Source organism: Toxotes jaculatrix, chromosome 3 (genome assembly GCF_017976425.1).
Source record: "Toxotes jaculatrix isolate fToxJac2 chromosome 3, fToxJac2.pri, whole genome shotgun sequence".
Lineage (NCBI taxonomy): Eukaryota > Metazoa > Chordata > Actinopteri > Toxotidae > Toxotes > Toxotes jaculatrix.
The window spans coordinates 11,044,909-11,063,269 of record NC_054396.1 but is presented as its reverse complement, the minus strand read 5'-3'; the positions used below and the strand labels follow the sequence as shown (position 1 = coordinate 11,063,269).

The following is an 18,361-nucleotide window of genomic DNA, read 5'->3' as shown; positions in this document are numbered from 1 at the left end:
GTAAAATGTCCTTAAAATGGTAATATATACCAATTCTCAGGACATGACGGGGCATATTAGATAGTGAGGCAGAGCTGGCAAAAGTTTGGTAAACACACACATAAATGAAGTCAAGCTTAAACATGTTGCCAAGATGGTTTAGCTCACTGAGCATCAGAGGAGCTGAAGAAGGTGTCAGTGTTCATGAAAGGCGTAGAGGGAGCTGACTGCTGATCTCTGCGTCAGTGCGTTTTATCGACTCACCTGAACAGGAAGACTCGACACAAGACAACACTGTTGTGACAGGTAAGTCTTTGTAGCTGGGTGATGTCTTTTTTAATGTCGTAATGTCGTTTTTTAATGAAAATTTATATCTAATCGTTTGTTAACAATGACGCGCCCACGACCACAAGCGCTGTGCATTAAATGATGCGCACTTGGTTATGAATAATAATAATAATAATAATGTAAACCTAATGACTTTAACTAAGCAAAATTGAAATCAAATTAATGCCCAGAAGGTAAATCTGGTAAACTAAACTGAAGGCAACAGACTTCTGGAGTTGGCCGCATGGAGATCGCTGGAAATCGAAACTTAACTAACAAGTAAACAGACACACCAACAGTTGACGACGCACAAGTATTTTTGACCTACATGGTTGATCTTTACTTTCAGAGACATTTTTTTAAAACTAAAGTTCCTCATTATCATTTAGTGCAACCTTGGTCCTGCCTGTATAACTACATTTTGACATGCCTTTGTTTTTTCGTAGTTTTTTTTGTCGTTTTTTTTTTTTAAATACAAATTTTACATGCAGGCACATCCTGTACGGTTACCTCGTGTTGTGCTTTGTCATACATGCTGGTATTTGTAACTTCCCCGGTGTTTCCTGGTGCAAGTGCAAGAAAAACACACGATGTTATATTTTACGGGACCAGATCTAACACTGAGGACACCGAGGTCATGTCCTCAGTATTTTTTGTCTGTTAAAAAGTAACACTTGGTGGATATTCACTTTAAGGCCAAAAAAAAAAAAAAAAAAAAAAATTTTAGAGGGAAAAAAAGAATGTAACAGTGAGACTGTATTTTTGGTATTTTTTTTATGTATTTTCTCTTATCGAAAAAATAATTTTTAAGTTCATTTTATTTGATATTGTGTACTGTACATATTTTTGAAGTCTGATCATGTGTTATCCTTTTTTTCCAGCATCTGCCGCCATGTCTGTGAGCGAGACTAAAGCAAACCTTTCTACAAAGATTCATCAAGAAGCTGTGGTTTTGGCGCTTACGTGCCCCATCTGCTTGCAGCTCTTCTCTGAACCGGTTTCTCTTCCCTGTGGTCACATCTACTGCTTTGCCTGTCTTCAGACCATGGGAGAAGGCCTTGACCAATACAGCTGCCCTGAATGCCAGACGGCATATGAGGGAACCACAGCCCTTGTGAAAAGCTTCAAAATGTGCAGCATGGTAGAGAACTACAGATCCACTGCTGGGAAAATCAGCTCCACTGCAAACCCTTCTGACGTCGGCCATGTAGCAGTGAAGAGTCACGATAGCTCAGTTACAGATGAATCAAACGCAAAACATCACCAGGACTTTGCAATGGCTGGGGTATACCAGGAGGAGTTGACAGAATGCAAGGCAAAGGATGGCTTAGAAACTGAGTCTGGATCCACAGAGCACCCCGTTTCTTTGGCTCAAGAGCAAAGCAGTGGCAAAGGCAAAATGGAAATGGATGAACCTAAATTCAGACTGGCATCTCAGGTCACAGAGTTGAACCTCAAGTTGGAGATGGCAGAGGGTGTTCTGAGGAAAGAGAAGGAACGGGAGTTAGAGGTGGCCACTGGTAATGCTCAGTTGAGGGAGAAAGCATCCAGACTGTTAGGGCAGATAAAGGATTTGTCCCAGTGCTATAGTGCACAGGTGATGCAGATGATTGAAGAAGAGTTAGGTCCAGGTGAGGCCACTATAGTCAGTCGAGTCAGTCAAGCCTCTGAGCTGACTAACCAGCTGAGACAGGCTATGCTCAGAGCTGAGTCTCTGTTGACTGAAGAAGATGGGGCTGCATTTAGTGACGAGCTCCAAAGCCTACAACCGCACATTGTGGAGTTAATGGCAAAACCGGTGGGAGGAGACGGAGACCATGTTGAATCAAGAGTCAACCCTGCACGAGCCTGTCCCAAGCTGGAAAACATGAACACTGAGCTGAGGGAAAGACTTGGAGAGATTCAGCGCTCCCTTCGGAACACCCTCAACCCTTCAGAGGTGACCTTTGACCCAGAAACAGCCCATCCCAACCTCATTCTCTCAGAGGACTTGAAGACAGTGACTTTCAGCGCCACAAAACAGCCCTACCCACCCTCTCCTCAGAGGTTCACCAGCTTCTTCCAGGTCCTCAGCACCCAGAGTTTCTCTGAAGGTGATCATAGCTGGGAGGTGGAGCTTGAAGGCTCCCCATGGCTCATTGGTGTGTGCTACAGTGGGAAGCTAGCACGCAGCGGACTGCCCTCAGCTCTGGAAAGCAGCCGGAGCTCCTGGTGTCTGATGTGGTTCAACAATCTGCTGACAGCCTTTGAGCAGAGTCACAGTGTGCCGCTGAAGAGGACCACAGTGTCACGCAGGCTGGAGATCAAGCTGAGCTTTAAGACCCACAGGCTGAGCTTCTACAACGTCAGCCCCATCAGCGGGAAGACTCATGTATACACATTTAAGGCTAACCTGACTGAACCAGTGCACCTGGCCTACAGGATGATGTCAGGGCACCCGAAAGCACGTGTCACTGTTTATTCATAATCATAAACATTGCTATTACCTGTATTTAGTTCTTAGCAGATGTGCTGCATAGTAGAACAGTGCTATAACATTAAAGTTGAGACTTGAATTGTTGACTTGAAAAGGTGTGTCTTAATAGAAGACAGACTGTGATTCCTCAGGCAACTTGTTTCAAAGAATTTAGAAATTCTGATGGCACTTCCAGCCTTGTACTTTGGTTGCTTTGCGAGATAATGTAAGACTGCTTCTCCATAGGCAGAGAAACATAAATGTAACCGAATTACTCACTGCAGTGTGCTTTAAACATAATGCTCAAATACAGTGCTCAAAATGATGTGTTCAGAAATGTAATTATTTTGTCTTTATGGTAATACACTCCTACTGTAACGGTTCAAATAAAGCAAAAGGTATGAACATTGAGAAATATTATGTTTTATGATGTTTTTTAAAGACTTACAAAAAAGCCTTACAAAATTCCTTATATTCCAAGCTTAATAATATATAATATACCTTTCTTACTAAATCTAAATGAATCTGAAAAAGAAAAAAGAATTGTCACAACCCGCCTCTCCCATAGAGTAAAAAAAAAAAAAAAAAAAAAAAAAAAAAAAAGTCACCATGACATCTCGCGAGACTTTCTCCGCTTGTTAGACGAGTGTCAGCTGACCACATAGGGGAAATTTGTTAACGAAACTGTCCAGTATAGCCATGTCCCGTATTAGTGATCGATTTGTTGATCGATTACAGTATTTATGATAGCGTGTGAAGCATGCGCTGAAGTTATATAGTTCTTAAACGTTTTTTACAACAAGTTGCGCCCTTGAATCCGAGTCTCCTGAATCGGTAAGATGTTAATTTCTACCAGTTGTAGCTCTTGTTGTTGGTTGAGCGTCGTTGCACTTGCACTAGTATCCCGTTTGTTTTGATGCTAACGCGAGCCAGTCGGCTTTTAAGCAGCGGCACCTGATGTTAATTAGCAAGCCACGTTTACCGTCAGCGTTGTCATCATTACCGTGTTGTCTCTCTGCCGGAAACGTAAGGAGAACATAATTTTAATTTACAAACTACATACCTCCCGACGGCTGCTAGCAAGCTCGAAGTAGCAGCTTCAGCTAACATCTGAAATTCCCCTTAATGAACTGAAAGTATTTCTGACAAACCATATGAAGGAATCGCATGTTAGAGTAGGTTTTGATTCCCTTTATCGGTTTTTGCCAACTCTTATCATTTTTGTTTGTTTACTCCAATCAAGTAGTGTATGGTATCTTGACAGTTCTCTAAGTGTTGAGCAGGTGTTTAGATTAGAGATTAGATTCGTTTTACCGTTTGCAACTTCAACCTAACACCACACATGGCGGATACAGCAGCCAATCTCGTTACATAATGTTTATCTTAAAATGGAGAAAGCTGTGGCAGGAGCCTGCCCTGGTACAACAATCCAGCAGTTGCACACCTCCTAATGGCTTATAAATCTCTGGTTGTAGTTGAAGCACTAGAATTATGAGTTTCTGAAGTGTTTTGTTGTGTTTATATGGAGTATGAGTTTGGAGTATCACTTAAAATATGTACTCAAAAGACGTTGTATATATATATATGGCTTTCCCTTCTCCAGCCCCACTTCATCAGCTGAGCCTCCCCCTAAATGTTGAAATCCCTAATTCTTAAAAACGAGAAGTAAGATGGTGTGAGGAATCATTTCCAGTCAGTAACTGACATGTATTTCCCTCAGGCTCTGACACCATGCTAGCCACAGTGACTGCTGTGGTTAGGTTTGCTCAGTACAATGGCAGTATTTCACCCACACCATTGGAGAACACATCAGCATTCCCAACTTGGAAACCTGACTCTGGAGCCAACATCACCAAGCCTCACAAATGTCTGCAAGTTCTGTATGAGGACGTTGGAGACTCCAGGTAATCAGTAGCATACTGTTGAAGAAATAGTTGAAAACCACTAAAGACTTAGTAAAACATACTTTGTTTTTGAAACTGTTTGACAGTGACACAAATGCAAAATTGATTACTGACTGTTCAAAGTGAATACCCAAGAGATTACACAAAAAAATGTCTGTGGATGTCCAGTTTTTACTGCAGATGAAATAACGTTTTTTCTGAAAGTTCTAAATTATCCTCCTCACATTCATCTCTCTGTTTTAGGGTGCGGTTCTGGGACATTTTATTGCTAGTGCCAAATGTGGCCTTCTTTGTATTCCTGATGTGGAAGCTGCCCTCGGCCAGGGCAAAGATTCGACTCACCTCTAGCCCCATCTTTGTTACCTTTTACTTGCTGGTAAGACACAAACTACAGAAACACCTATATACAGAGTTCAAACTAATGTTGAACTTGGCATCATGCTTCACAGTAGTGCACACATGTTAATGCCTTTAACTTTCACTTTTGTCTAACGACAAAGACAAACGACCTTGTCATATGACTCACTGATAAGGTTCCTTCTTGTTTACTGCTCTGCTTTATAATCTGTTCATTCTGAGTGACAGGTGCTTACCCTTTGTTTCCAAAATTTACTGCATCTGTCTGTTGGGGTTATCATTCCAGTGATGGTAACCTAACAACAAAGACTCTCAGGAATCTCAGCTCTGCAGAGTCTGGCAAGGCAATAAAGGAACTCTGCTCATTGTCTGTGTTTAGTATTAACAGTGCATTGTTGCTAGCAGTTTTCCCCTAATTCTTCTCCAGGACAAATTTTATTGTGTTCAGAAGAAGAAAATAGAAGAAATCTAACTTAATGTTTTGTTCTGTATTTCTTAGGTTTTTGTTGTAGCAGCAGTTGGAATCACCCGGGCAATAGTGTCCATGACCGTCAGTGCATCCAGTGCTGCCACCGTCATAGACAAAGTAAGATTGCATGTAAATAATACTTTTTAAATGAAACAGGTTTTTGGTTTTAAGTCTTTACGTGTAAATTACAGACTCAATCTTCCATCCAAATGTAAACGAATGGGTAACCCCTCCACTACCAAAAATCAAAACACTGTGTTGGGACCTGCTGTCTCTTCCAAACTGATTGACAGGTCTGTTAAAGGTGTTTAAGGTTTGTTTACTTTAATCATCAATTTTCAAATGAAGGAACGTAGTCTTAGCTGTACTTCTCACAAGACATTCATGTTTCCTGTAAACTACAGTGAAGGGTCCTTTTAGAGGAAAGTGCATATTTTCATCTGTAGAAACATAAAGTCTTTACTGTTTGTGTATTTTATGACAGATTGCGGCTTTGCAGCATAAATACTCTATATTCTGTCACAGATGTTTCTTTTATTGAAGGCATGATGTGAACTGCGGCAAGACTTTGTAGGGCTTTCATGTCTAAAACTAAAAGCATGACTGACATTCCTCACATACCAGACAGGTCCCTATGGAGTTCCCAGAGATGGACCTACTGTTCCCGTAACACACTGTCATGGCTGCACTGTTGAACACAAAAAATACAAATGGTTATATAATTCTCTAGAGTGTGACTGGCTCTGTTATTCATATGTTCTGGTTCAATTATGTGCTACAACACAGCTGGTCTACTTGTGGATGGTCACAGTGGAGTCTCATGGTGTTTGCTGTCTCTGTAGGTGCTGTGGGAGATCACCCGTTTCTTCTTGCTGGCCATCGAGCTCAGTGTTATCATCTTGGGACTGGCTTTCGGTTAGTGTGCTGCATTGGTATCAGTTCTCATTTGTAGGTTAGCATGTGTGGCTATTTTTGTCTATTTTTATATGACACATCTGTTTCAGATGTTCAGTTTGTTATTCGCTTTCGCTTTGTAACTCAATTCTGCGCACTGTATGTTTTTCAGTCAAGCTTCTTTCTTAATTTATCAGGTCACCTGGAGAGCAAGTCCAGCATTAAGCGAGTGCTGGCTATCACTGCTGTGCTGGCTCTGGCCTACTCCATCACACAGGTAACGGACCAATGATGAGAAGTTAAACAATGTTAAAACATTTATTGGCTATATGATGATAACATCGCATGGCAGGAAACTTTGGCAAGCTGTCAGTATGGGATTCCTTCAACTAAAATAAATAATACATTGGTTTAGGGCACACTAGAGATCCTTTATCCAGACAGTCACCTCTCCGCAGAGGACTTCAACATTTACGGGCACGGAGGGCGGCACTTCTGGTTGGCCAGTTCCTGCTTCTTCTTCCTGGTCAGTAACTGGTAGCTCTGCAGCAGTAGCAACATGAGCAAAAAGATGAAACTCATACTTAGTTAGATACCTGATAACTAATTGCGTGTTTGATTTTATAATGTGATCTTTTTAACAGGTGTACTCTTTGATTGTGATCTTGCCTAAAACTCCATTGAGGGAGAGGATATCTCTGCCCTGTAAGTTACAGATTTGAATGCAGCAAAGAACAAAAATCAAGTTAAAAGATAAGCATTATATTTCATGTTACTTTGATCAATGGAAACTTTATACCCTCAAGGATGTACTGCACTTTCTGATGTGCTGTTTATCACTGTGTGATGCCATATAATTGAAAGCATTTGTTCTCTGTTGTCCATTAATATTTGTTTTGCTTCCTCTGTTCAGCTAAGAGGAGTTTCTATGTGTATGCTGCCATCCTGTCTTTACTGAACCTCGTCCAGGGTCTGGGCAGCTCTCTGCTATGTGCTGGAATCATAGAGGGACTCTGGTCAGTATTATTCTCGTGAACGTTGTGTGTAGCATCATATTTGTGTACAGTATATTTACCACAGAACTATGATATAAAAGGATTTCTGTTTGCATGATCAAAATATTGAGCAAATGGACCTGCTTACTATAAGAATTAGAAGCTTGGAAGCTTTTATTGTCATCATATTAATATGGCGAAATTTACAAGAGGAATACCAGTTGGGTAATGTTTTTGGATTGAGGGCAGATATGGGTTTAAAGCATTAGGGTTATATTGGACATGCTTTTTAGAAAATGTTCTGGATTTGGAGCTGGGTGGCAGTTTTTAAACCTTTTTGTAACTGATTTTGTTGGCTGGGTTGCAACCAGGGGAATGACTCACTGTTGGTGAGTCCTGTGATGTTCGGTGGAGTTTAGGTGAGAGGATGAGAACACAACAAACCTATCCTTTCAGCAGTAACCTATTGATCAGGCTTTTTGTGTCTAATGAAGCTGAAAATCTCTCTGCAATGCTCTGTAACTTTTAATGGGACTTATTACTCAGTTTTGGAACCTGTCTTCATTTTGTCTTTTCTGATCCAGCTGTGTGGATGTCACCACCTTCTTGTATTTCTCTGCATTTGCGCCGCTCATCTATGTCACATTCCTCAAAGGCTTCTTTGGGTATGTGCAGACAGTCATACAAAAACATACACAGTAACGTGTATTTGTACTTAATACAGCTGACTCTGTTTCCTCCTGTATTTCACCACTTTCTCCTCTCTCACAGTTCAGAGCCCAAGATCCTGTTCTCCTACAAGTCACAGGTGGATGAGCCAGACGAAAGTGACGTCCACCTTCCCCCTACTGTCGCTACAACTCTTGGCCGTAAGGAGCCGACTGACCAGGGCCTGTTCTACTCATCCACCCAAATTGATGGCTCTGGTCCCGGCAGCTCTCGTATGGTCGGAGCCTACCTAGATGATGTTGCCTCTGGACCCTATGGGTCCAGCAGCATTAACAGCATTGAAGCTGACCGCTGGAGACCTGTCAATGCGTAAAAAAAAGATGCAGAGGAGAATGGAGGGAGAGAGATGGTTACCCAGCTGGACTTAAACGTTGTGCATGTGTAGTGTGTTAGGCAGGATGGTGACCAGAGGAGTTTGGCCAAAAAAAAAATGCAGAGCCAAGTAGTTGGACATCAAGGATGGGCAATTTTGGTTTTTCTTTGAGGCCAAAATAAGTAAAGTGGACACTTAAGGAGAGACCTTTGCTAGCCAATTATCTGGAGGACTGTGAATTTAGCAACTGCTTTTGTAACACTGTTGCCAGAGTGCACTGCTGCTGTAGCTCCAAACTAGGAGTAATATGTCCCTCATTGTGGCCCTGACAGACTCCATATTGATCCTATTCTACAGGCTCTTAAACGTGGAGGGCTTACTGACTCGTCTCAGCACATTTTCTGTCATTCCAGTATCAACTGCTCAGTCCTCAATGACAAAGTTTTAGCCCCATTTTAAGTACCCAAGTCTTTAAAATATATCATTCTTTTGATGACAACTCAACATCTGTACATTCCCACTTAAGCCTTTGAGTATCAGCATCTCTACCGACTTCGTTATCTGCTGCCTTGTATTAGATTTGTGACTCAGTTGTCACTGTGCCTCTTCATAGAGGGCAAGGACTTGTGCTGATTCATTTTGATAGGTGTACTTTGTCTTCTGAACTAGGTGCTGTCCATCCTGTTAACAAGTGAATGAAGTGATGTGTGTTACTGCAACGTAATAAGGAAATCAGTAATTCCTATATACAGGAACAGCATTAATTTTAAAGGACGCAAACCACCTGTAAGGCTCTCTGCTCAAGGCTGAGACACAAGAACAAGTGTTGAACAATTCAAATAGCATCTCAGGCGTAAGCTCTCTTCTTTTCATTAGTTTCCTCTTCTATTTATTTTCTGCTTTGGCTTTAATTTCTTACACAGGGTTATTCATTCCTGCTGCTGAAAGCACATCTGCTAGCTTCATAGTCATTAAAAAAGTATTATTTGTGTGATTTGAACAACAAATGTGCAGAAACCTACTTTGTGTATTCCAGTTCGGACCTGCTCTCATCTCACATCAGTGCAAGCTTTGCTTCCTGCAAAAAAAAAGATTGCTATTACAAAGTTGAGTTTTTATTTTGCTGCTAACCTCTTTTTTTTTTTTCCTGTGCTCAGAGTTGTCATACATATTTTTTACAAGTGATGAAATTAGACCAAAAAAATATTGTTGTTGTTTAGTTTTTCAGTATCAAATGGTGGTATTTACACAGCGTTAAATAGAATAAAAAAAAAACAAAAACTTTTGATTCCTTCTGAGCTAGAAAGGCTCAGGCAGTTATGCCAGTGATGGGTAACTTTAAGACAATGTTAAGGATAAAACTTCTGCACTGCTGCAGAGAAAATTTTCCATTGTGATTTATTTCAGGCTTGTGTTGTTTTTGTCTTGGCTCGACTCATGAAATCATACTATATATCATACTGGAGTCTTTTGAGACCAGCTCACATCACATTTGCTTATGCCGATCAAGAAGATATGATGGATTTAAGTTTTCCCCTCAAAATACTATGTTTGGTAGCAATGGATTACTGTATTTAAGCTAACAGTATTCAGAGATAGTGGTGACCTGTATGCAAAAAATATAAGGTTACATTTATTTTTTCATAAAGCAACAATGCAGTACAGAGGTGATGTATTTCCAAGAAAATACAGCATTTGCCCAACTCTTGAAGTATTTTATATTCCTAGTTGAGTGCTGGTGATTGGGAAATGAGTTTGCTGTTTCATGGCACGAATTAACAACGTGCATTGTGTTATGGAGTTGAAGTGCACTCTCTGGATACACAACTTGTTTGTTGGTGAAATCGTTTTGCAAATGACGTGTAAATTGCCTTTTTATTTAAGTGCAGTGATTGTACAATATTCAGCCCGTATTAATGCAATGTGTTAAGCATTCCATGAACTACAGAATAAACCATGGACTCTTTCATGTGTTTGTTTTGGGGATGTGACACCACATCATGGCTTGCTGAGGTATTACAGCATATTGACATTTGGGATGGGACTCCACTGTCAGGGCTTTTTATTTATTTTTAACGTCCATTTCCTCATGTGTTGTTATCTTATGCGTCCAGGGTTTATATTTCCTTATGTTGTAATTTAAAAATGTTTAATGTCTTTAAAAAAAGCTTCAGAAGTCAGAGATAAGCCTAACTACAATTCCCATCTGCCCTGAGTCCATCCAACCAATGAGCTTTGAGGATACTGCAGCGTCAGGATGACCTTTATTGGAGTGATCTGACCACCAGTCGCTGTGGCGGCGACTCCTGCCGCTTTCTCCTCTATGTGTGTCTCTGTCATAACACTGGACAGGATTTTTATTATTTTATTTTATTTTTTCTAGCCAGGTGGGAACGGACAGCAGGTCACAATGGGAGGAAATGGAAGCACGGCGAGGAAAGTGTCATTCGGACTGGACGAAGACGAGAAGGTCACAGTAATTGAAGGAGTGAAGGTAGATATCCCGTAACGTATCGCCTGAGAGAGAGGTGGGGGTACGTTAGTCTGAATTAGCTATGTTATTTCATCATAACCAGTAAAGCTAATTACGGTTAGCTGGTGGGGTTTTGCGGTGGTGTCGGTCTAAGGTGCGCTGAAAGGCTGACAGGTCCCATGTCCTCAGATGAACCCGGTCATACCCCCTCTCTGTGCTCAGTTACCGCTACCCCGCTATCTAAAGTTAGTAGGCTGCCCTCACAGCAGCTTCACGGTCCTTTAGCTACTGTAGTGCAGCCTGCTAAAAAAGACCAGTAAAGCGCACATTTGCACAGACATCGTGCAGTGTCATGGTAATGGGCCGGTCGAAATGTCCACAAGGTAACGTAAACATTAGCTTGATATGCTGTGTCAGCAGTTAATAAGGGAATTAGCTTATTTAGCCGAGAATGAATTTTATTATTGTGCAACTGTAAACGTTAGAAAACATTAGATAGTTTCAGTTTCATAAACACTCAATTTCTATTCGTGTCCCACCTGTGAACCTGCACACATTATGGGAATAAATTAATCATGAGTTCATGAATGCATCCATGTGGGCAGATGGCCACTCTTTGTCCTACTATTCAGGATGGTCAGAGAGATAATGCACAGCTGTGCAGCATCACAGCTGGAGTTCCTAGGCAAGGAAGTGACTTTCTCCAGCAGGCTGGATGATAGACTCCTTATCCAGTGAGCACAGCAGATTCCTTGTAAATGAGTGCTTATGTGCATGTGTCTTTTCCCCCACATTCCTGTCCAGCTCTCAGAGGATGTGCTCCGGCGAATGAGGGAATCGGAGGGGTCTGACAGAGCCAAGCCACCGCCGGACAGTCGCAAACTACCACCAAGTATGTCCCAGTCAGAGTGATCTCTCACACAGCTCCCATTGGGAGGACCACTCTGTGTCAGCAGATACACTCAGTTGTCAGTTTATAAGGGACACTGAAACTAAGTCACTCTAATACAATAAACCCTACATTCATAAAGGTTACAATTCGGTTTTTATGAAAACTGTGTAAAGACGTGTTGATTCATGTAATCAAAATAACAGTTAGGTGTTATTTAATAATTGTGTTAGCATTTGAGAATAGGTTTAAAAGGGCGACCCATTATTTGTCCACAGATTATTTTGCACAACAGATGTCATGCCTGTAGGGCTCGTGATTGGCCAGACCTTAACCCTTCATATACCAGTTACCATTTATTTCATCTGTCCTGGAAACTGATCCATATTATAACTGCTAATAGTATTGATATGCGTTCATACGTTTGAATTTCAGGTCCAAAACCGACAGGACCCTCTGCTACAGAAATACAGAAAGAACTGCGCAAAGAGTAGGTGCTCACACTGCAACGTCAAGGTCACAGTTCTTTTTTTTTTTTCAAAGTTAAGGACCTGCAATAAATTTGCATGTCATGTTTCATTTTTATTATAATTTATTATATAATAGTGTATATTATTTACTTTTTATTATAATGATGCATCAGTATTGACTAACTTGGATCCTGTCCTGATATTTTCATATATTTAAGCTGAGCCCTCTGTGTTGACACATTCATCTTCTAACCAGTATACAACTTAGCAGACACTTGATGCTAATGTGGAATGTTTATGGGGAACATACACATGTCGAGTCGCCTGTCAGCACTACCTGTGCTGATTTTCACTCTCTGTGTAACAAGCATGTTGCTATGCTGCTGGAATTCTCATATATTTTATTGAGTGTCTATAGGTTAAAGAAGCAATATATAAGGTCACATGAGTCTCTCCAAAAACAGTTAAATAATAAATGATAGTATTATATTATTATTAAGCAAAGAAACTCAAGTTTTATTTCAGTTTTAACTTCTAATTCATGGTTTCACGTATAAGTCCCTTTAAATTCCTATTTATCCAGTCGTAAAGTGACGTTGTCAGCACAGCAACTAGTTTTCCTCTGATTTCTGCCCTCAGTAATATAATCTGTTCTTAATGATGTTGGTCTGTGTCGTTTACAAGTTAGAAAAAAGAGGCTTATGGCCAAGATGACACTGGTTTAAATCTTAGGGTCCAGTATATCAGGTTTGTAGGTCCTGTAGTAGAAGTAAATCAAGCAACCCCATACTACTGCTTTTTAATAAATAATGTCTTTGTAAAGCTGGCAGTCATGAGATTTTGTTGAGGTTATGTGGCAGTGAAGTTTATGGTAATTTCTTAGGCCATATTTCATGATGTTGTTGGATTAGATTGCATTATAGCACAGGTTGCTTCATAGGCTGCTGGTTTGTGTTTTCTTCATGGATTCATAGTGTGACTTATAACAAACTATGCTAGTTTGTTCATGATAAATATCCGCCTGACCTTAATGAGTCGCTAGCTCTCTTGCATGTTTAGCAGACTTTTACTGGATAAATAAAGGGGCAAAGGTTAAAACAGATCTTATCCTCCCCTGCTTCAGCTTTGAGCGTCAACAGGCCCTCGTGCAGGAGCAGCTAGCCAGGCTGGCCCAGAGGGAGAGAGAGACCTCTGCTGCCACAGGCCAGGACGAGCTGATGCCCTCCCTCATCATAGAGAAAGGAAAGGCCCGTGAAGAGCAAGAAAAGGCTAAGATACTGGTGAGTACAAAAAGTTGGGCCCCCGGCTCAAAGCTGTGTTTTCCACTAGTGGGCTTGTTGAGTCAAACTGAATTGTACCAAATATCCCCCAAAGATTATTGATTTTATGTTTTCATTTACACTTTGTCAAAACTGCAGACCATCTGTGTTACAGAGTAGCTGTGACCATGTAGAAGAATATACTCAGTTAACTTGATCAAAACAACTGTTGTTATTTACTTACCCTCTTTTTGATCATGTGTCTCCATAAACCACAAGAGAAAAGTGCATCTGACTTTTTATATAAAAATTAGCATATTTATCCTCCAACTTAGTGTCTGTTCCACTTTCACTAAACCTTTCTTAGTAGGCTAACCCTGCATTTGTTGGCTAGAAGAAAGCCTCACTACAGCAGGGGTGGATTTGGCCAACATTTCAACACGCATGTGTATGTCACTCACAAAATTTACTATATAAATATATGTGATATTTTGTGGAAGTAGTTTTAGTAGTAGTAGATTTTTTTTTTCTCCAGAAACCTTGTGTACTAGTATACAACACCACCCTCTACTGTTTACCCTTTGATCAGCACCTCTGGATTGAGACACTGGTGAGATAAGTTATTAGAATGCACATCTGCGTCCCTGGTTTCTGGACTGCAGAGAGCAAACCTTTTTGAAAAGCAGACTATGAAATATTTGTGTAGAAGTGATTTGGATATTAATGATTCTCTGCTCGCTGTTCAGTTTTTAGTAACACTGAAGTCGAGATTCCTTATGTTCACTGTTCTTTTTTTTAATCACCCATGTGGCTTAACCTCGACTCAGTCTGTTAATTTTCTCTTTATTTCTTTCCACTCAGTCCAACATTGACGTGATGTATCTAATGCCAACAAAACTATTTTGATTCAGTAAATGCTCAGTTTTTTTTTTTAGCTGTTACAGTACCTGTGTTTACAACTATGCTTGATAATGTGAGTCTTTGCTAGATTATGTCAGTGGTGTGGGAGCAAATTAAATGTGACGGTGGAGATGTACAGTATCTGTACTTTGTAAGAGCAGAAATCACTGATAGTGCTTGTAGCCCGTTGGTGTTTAGGTATAATCATTTATTTCAATAGGCTGTATTAACAGTAACGGTAATGAACGTTGGACAAAAAGACAGCAACATGAACAATGCTGTCTGTCTACCATGCATTTTTATATTTATTACAATCAAAGTCACAGGTGTCACATGCATTTCTGTGATCAGATTAACCCCGTGTCTGTGTGCATGTACAGTGATTGCACTGATTGTTATCTGTGTGTAGACTTGGTGACAGCTCTGCTTTCTCATTTCAGACACATAAGCTGTAGTTACAAGCACATGTTTCTACATTCTGATTGAAGGTTTTGGGCCCATTATTAACATGGGATGGGAATTAATATGGTGCGCATTTAATCGGAACAGCTTGTGTGATGTGCATAAGTGAGGAATACGTCATGCGTGGAGAAATATACACGCTCACTCATTTATGTCAAGACAGCAGGCATGTGCAAAAGGAACGCAAGGAGAAAGTAATGAGGTGAAACTGTTTTTTACGTGGATCAATTTCTTTTGTTTGGTTTATGAACAGGTTTAAATGATTGGCATTTCAGTCCGTTTGGGCCTGTTTGGTCTGATTTTTCATTTTTTTAGGTTTTTATATGGAGCATTTTTATTCTTTTTGAATTTTAAAACTGATTATAGTGGGAATAATAGGCTCCATGTAAACGTAACTTTGTCTTGTCAAATACAGAACGCAGACTGATAATGAGTCGACCATCAGTACAGTGTGTGGGAGTGAAAGAGAGGGATTTTGATGGGAAATGATGAAATGACTCTTTCACTAAGCTCAAGAGCTGGACACATCCCTGTGTGTGTGTGTGTGTGTGTGTGTGTGTGTGTGTGTGTGTGTGTGTGTACTGAATGTGTTTTAGAATCTCTACATATTTGTAAGTCTAACACACCTCCCCAATTGATTTGTCCCACAGTGTCTTTTTCGCTGTGCCAGCCAGCTGTGATGAACACTGAATGAAGTCGCTGGCTTCGCTTACGTTGATATGGATCCAAATATTTAATGATCTTGCATCGCAATGAGAAACTGAACACTCTCTCCTCGCAGCCTTGTTTTCTACTTTTACTGACATGACAAGTCAATACAGCCTGTCAGTGTGTGTGCGCGCATGTGTGTGTTTGTGTGTGCAGGAGTGAGGAGACTGCGTAAACGGGTGTGTTCTGTCTGTGGTTGTACAGAGTAGAAAATAAGCGTTGACCCAACTGTGTCATTGATTGTGATGATGTGTGTTTTACAAGTTTGAACATCTTTTTGTCAACACTCGGTTAAACGAAGCTCAGAGTTTAGTTTGGTGTAGGTGCAAAGCAGACTTTTATTTATACCTTAAAGCTTTCTGCTGCTTTCAGGTGCTGATAGAATTGAAGTCGATGTTTGCAGTGTGTGAGAGGTCTAGAGAGCATAAAACTTAAAGTGTTACCATTGCCTCTCTCTTCCCACCTTTTCCTCTTTCTCACCTGTCCTTGTTCAGTCTCACCCCTGACTCACACTTTTTCTTGCTCAGCTGTCAAACACGTTCATTGTTCCCTTGCTTGATTTCTCTGCTGTCTAAAATCTTACACATACTTAACAAACCAAAAAAAAAGGGAGCTGAAACCTGGCAGAATTCACTCCTAAGATTAAAAAGACAGATGTGCTTGGTTTCTATATTTCTTGTGTGTTGTGTTGCTTCAGCTTTAGAGGAGATTGAAAGGGCCTGATTCAAGAGCTCACCGCTATCAAATCTCACTGCTTAGCAGGTGGGCTTCCCTCTCTTCTTTGCATTTTCCATCGACCTTGCATCCACCGGCAACAACACAGCTGGAGACTTCAAGGAAAAGTCTCTCCACCCCCTCTCCATCTCCCCATTCCACCTTAAAACGTTCCACTTTGAGTAGATTTGGAGCTGCCTTATTTCCCAGAGGAGACTGCTAAATAAATACACGCACAAACACACACACATGCACTCCTGGCATCCCAGCATGCAGCTTGTGTGTTAGTGTTTGGGTGATGAGGAGGTGAAGGACTTGGGGAGGCAACACCTGTCAGAGAGCTGAGCTGCTCCCCACGCTGCCTCAGGCTGCCTGTCACGAACACTCACATTAGCCATTTACTCCTGTCTCAGTGCCAAACTGCCACCACTGGGACTATTTGTGTGTGTGTGTATATATATATATCTGTGTCTGTATGGATCTGTGCATGTGCATACCTGTGAATTTAACTCTGTGTCAGTGTACATCAGAGGAACGTGTGTGTTGTAGGGAGTCATTTCTATATTCCTTTAGTATCCTTTAGAACAAATTCTCATTCATTGTGTTAATTCTTTCCTTCCATGTCCTATTTCTTCATGTAGTGTACGAGGACAGAGCTGCTTAAATCAGGATCAGGAGTTCTGAACACTGGCCACGACTGATTAGCGCAGACCCTACACACACCTTCACCCCTTCACATTTTTTATTAAAGATCCCCTACAGGCATGTTTTAAGATGCATAAAAACACTCAAAATATGCAAATAGCAGATTATGTTTTTCTTCTGAAACATTTAATTAAAGTTAAAAATTCTTAAAATTATATCCAGAACCTATGAACATGCAAATATTCAAAAGTTTACTTCACTGAGTGTCCATTCTCTGTGTATTTGCTCTGGAGGCTTCAGCTTACCACATCACACTAGTGTAAGCTGCAGGCTTGTGTCACGTAATCATATCTGATGTATCAGTGATTTAAGGTGAGCACAGAGAAACCTTCCTCTTTCAGCAGGCGAATGTGAAAACAGCCGTCTGGTGTCAAACTCTGCACATGTATCATTCTGCTCAGTGACAGTCAAACATTTAAGTGAAGCAACAATAAGCCAAACACATTTTTTTAGCATAGGGGGATTAAACCCACACCAGGAAATGTGGCATCCAGAGTTCTCCATAAGGTTGTATTTTCTGTGCCTTGTTTATTCTTTTTTTTTTTTTCCAAACTACTTTTACTACTTCTGCTTCATAGCTTCCCTGTCACAATGACATCCAACTTCTCACCCCACCTACAGAGGTGCTCTTAAGATGTACTGTATATACAACTTGGCTTTTTCCACCTGTCATCCTACCTTGTTCTGAGACTATATTTAGACCCTAACAGTTACACATTGAGTGAAGACACGCAAGAGACGACAAGTTACATTAACACCTAGTCTCTTCTCCTTTCTCTCATTAGCACCTCCTGTGTTTGTTTTCTTCCCCCGACTAGTCTCTCTACCTCAGAGGTGACATTCGTGCTGCAAATAAAATGCCATTAGTATGCACAGGCATTCAGTGCTGAGCAACTCAGACACACACACACACACACACACACACACACACACACACACACACAGAGACAATAACAAGCATCTGCTTGAAGCTATTGAATTTCAGAAGCTTCCTGGGTAGGTGAGAAGAATCGACTTTCCTACCTGTGTGGGGGTCGTGGGTGAATGTTTACGACCTGCCAGTTGGTTTGCTTGTAGTCTTGTATATTAAAAGCTTGTCTTATCTGCGGTCTCCAATAAAAAACAGTTACGGACGACAGCATCAGAGGTTACAGTTTTAATTCCGATCAGTATAGCAGAAATTAACAGGTCTATGTACGCACATTGAAACGGCAAAATTAGAAAGAACCAGTAAATATTAAAAAGGTACAGAGACATATAAACATGTCAGAAGATAAAAACAGTAGAGCAGGATGAACTGCCTGAGTAACAATTGTCTATTTGCATATTTGTGCAGAGGCAAGCAATCATTAACACAGC

At 40.7% G+C, this 18,361-nt stretch overlaps 3 protein-coding genes across 3 annotated transcripts in view; all 3 read left to right on the top strand.

The window, feature by feature from the left end:
- Positions 1–129: 129 nt before the first annotated feature.
- Positions 130–3,364, top strand: trim107 (tripartite motif containing 107). Its single transcript, XM_041033074.1, has 2 exons — positions 130–285; positions 1,188–3,364. Exon 2 carries the CDS (start codon positions 1,199–1,201, stop codon positions 2,771–2,773), a length of 1,575 nt encoding a protein of 524 aa, XP_040889008.1. The 5' UTR covers positions 130–285; positions 1,188–1,198; the 3' UTR covers positions 2,774–3,364.
- Positions 3,365–3,433: 69 nt separating this feature from the next.
- Positions 3,434–10,388, top strand: tpra1 (transmembrane protein, adipocyte asscociated 1). The gene is made up of 11 exons (XM_041033075.1): positions 3,434–3,595; positions 4,482–4,665; positions 4,909–5,041; positions 5,522–5,608; positions 6,334–6,406; positions 6,583–6,662; positions 6,801–6,911; positions 7,030–7,090; positions 7,299–7,401; positions 7,965–8,045; positions 8,152–10,388. Exons 2-11 carry the CDS (start codon positions 4,493–4,495, stop codon positions 8,420–8,422), a joined length of 1,173 nt encoding a protein of 390 aa, XP_040889009.1. The 5' UTR covers positions 3,434–3,595; positions 4,482–4,492; the 3' UTR covers positions 8,423–10,388.
- Positions 10,389–10,690: 302 nt separating this feature from the next.
- LOC121178684 (MICOS complex subunit mic25a-like) overlaps positions 10,691–18,361 on the top strand; it is a 49,585-nt gene continuing 41,914 nt past the window's right edge. The window contains exons 1-4 of the mRNA XM_041032966.1: positions 10,691–10,916; positions 11,700–11,787; positions 12,220–12,274; positions 13,378–13,534. Of these exons, the coding sequence (XP_040888900.1) occupies positions 10,833–10,916; positions 11,700–11,787; positions 12,220–12,274; positions 13,378–13,534 (384 nt within the window). The 5' untranslated portion in view covers positions 10,691–10,832. The remainder of the gene's footprint in view (positions 10,917–11,699; positions 11,788–12,219; positions 12,275–13,377; positions 13,535–18,361) is intronic.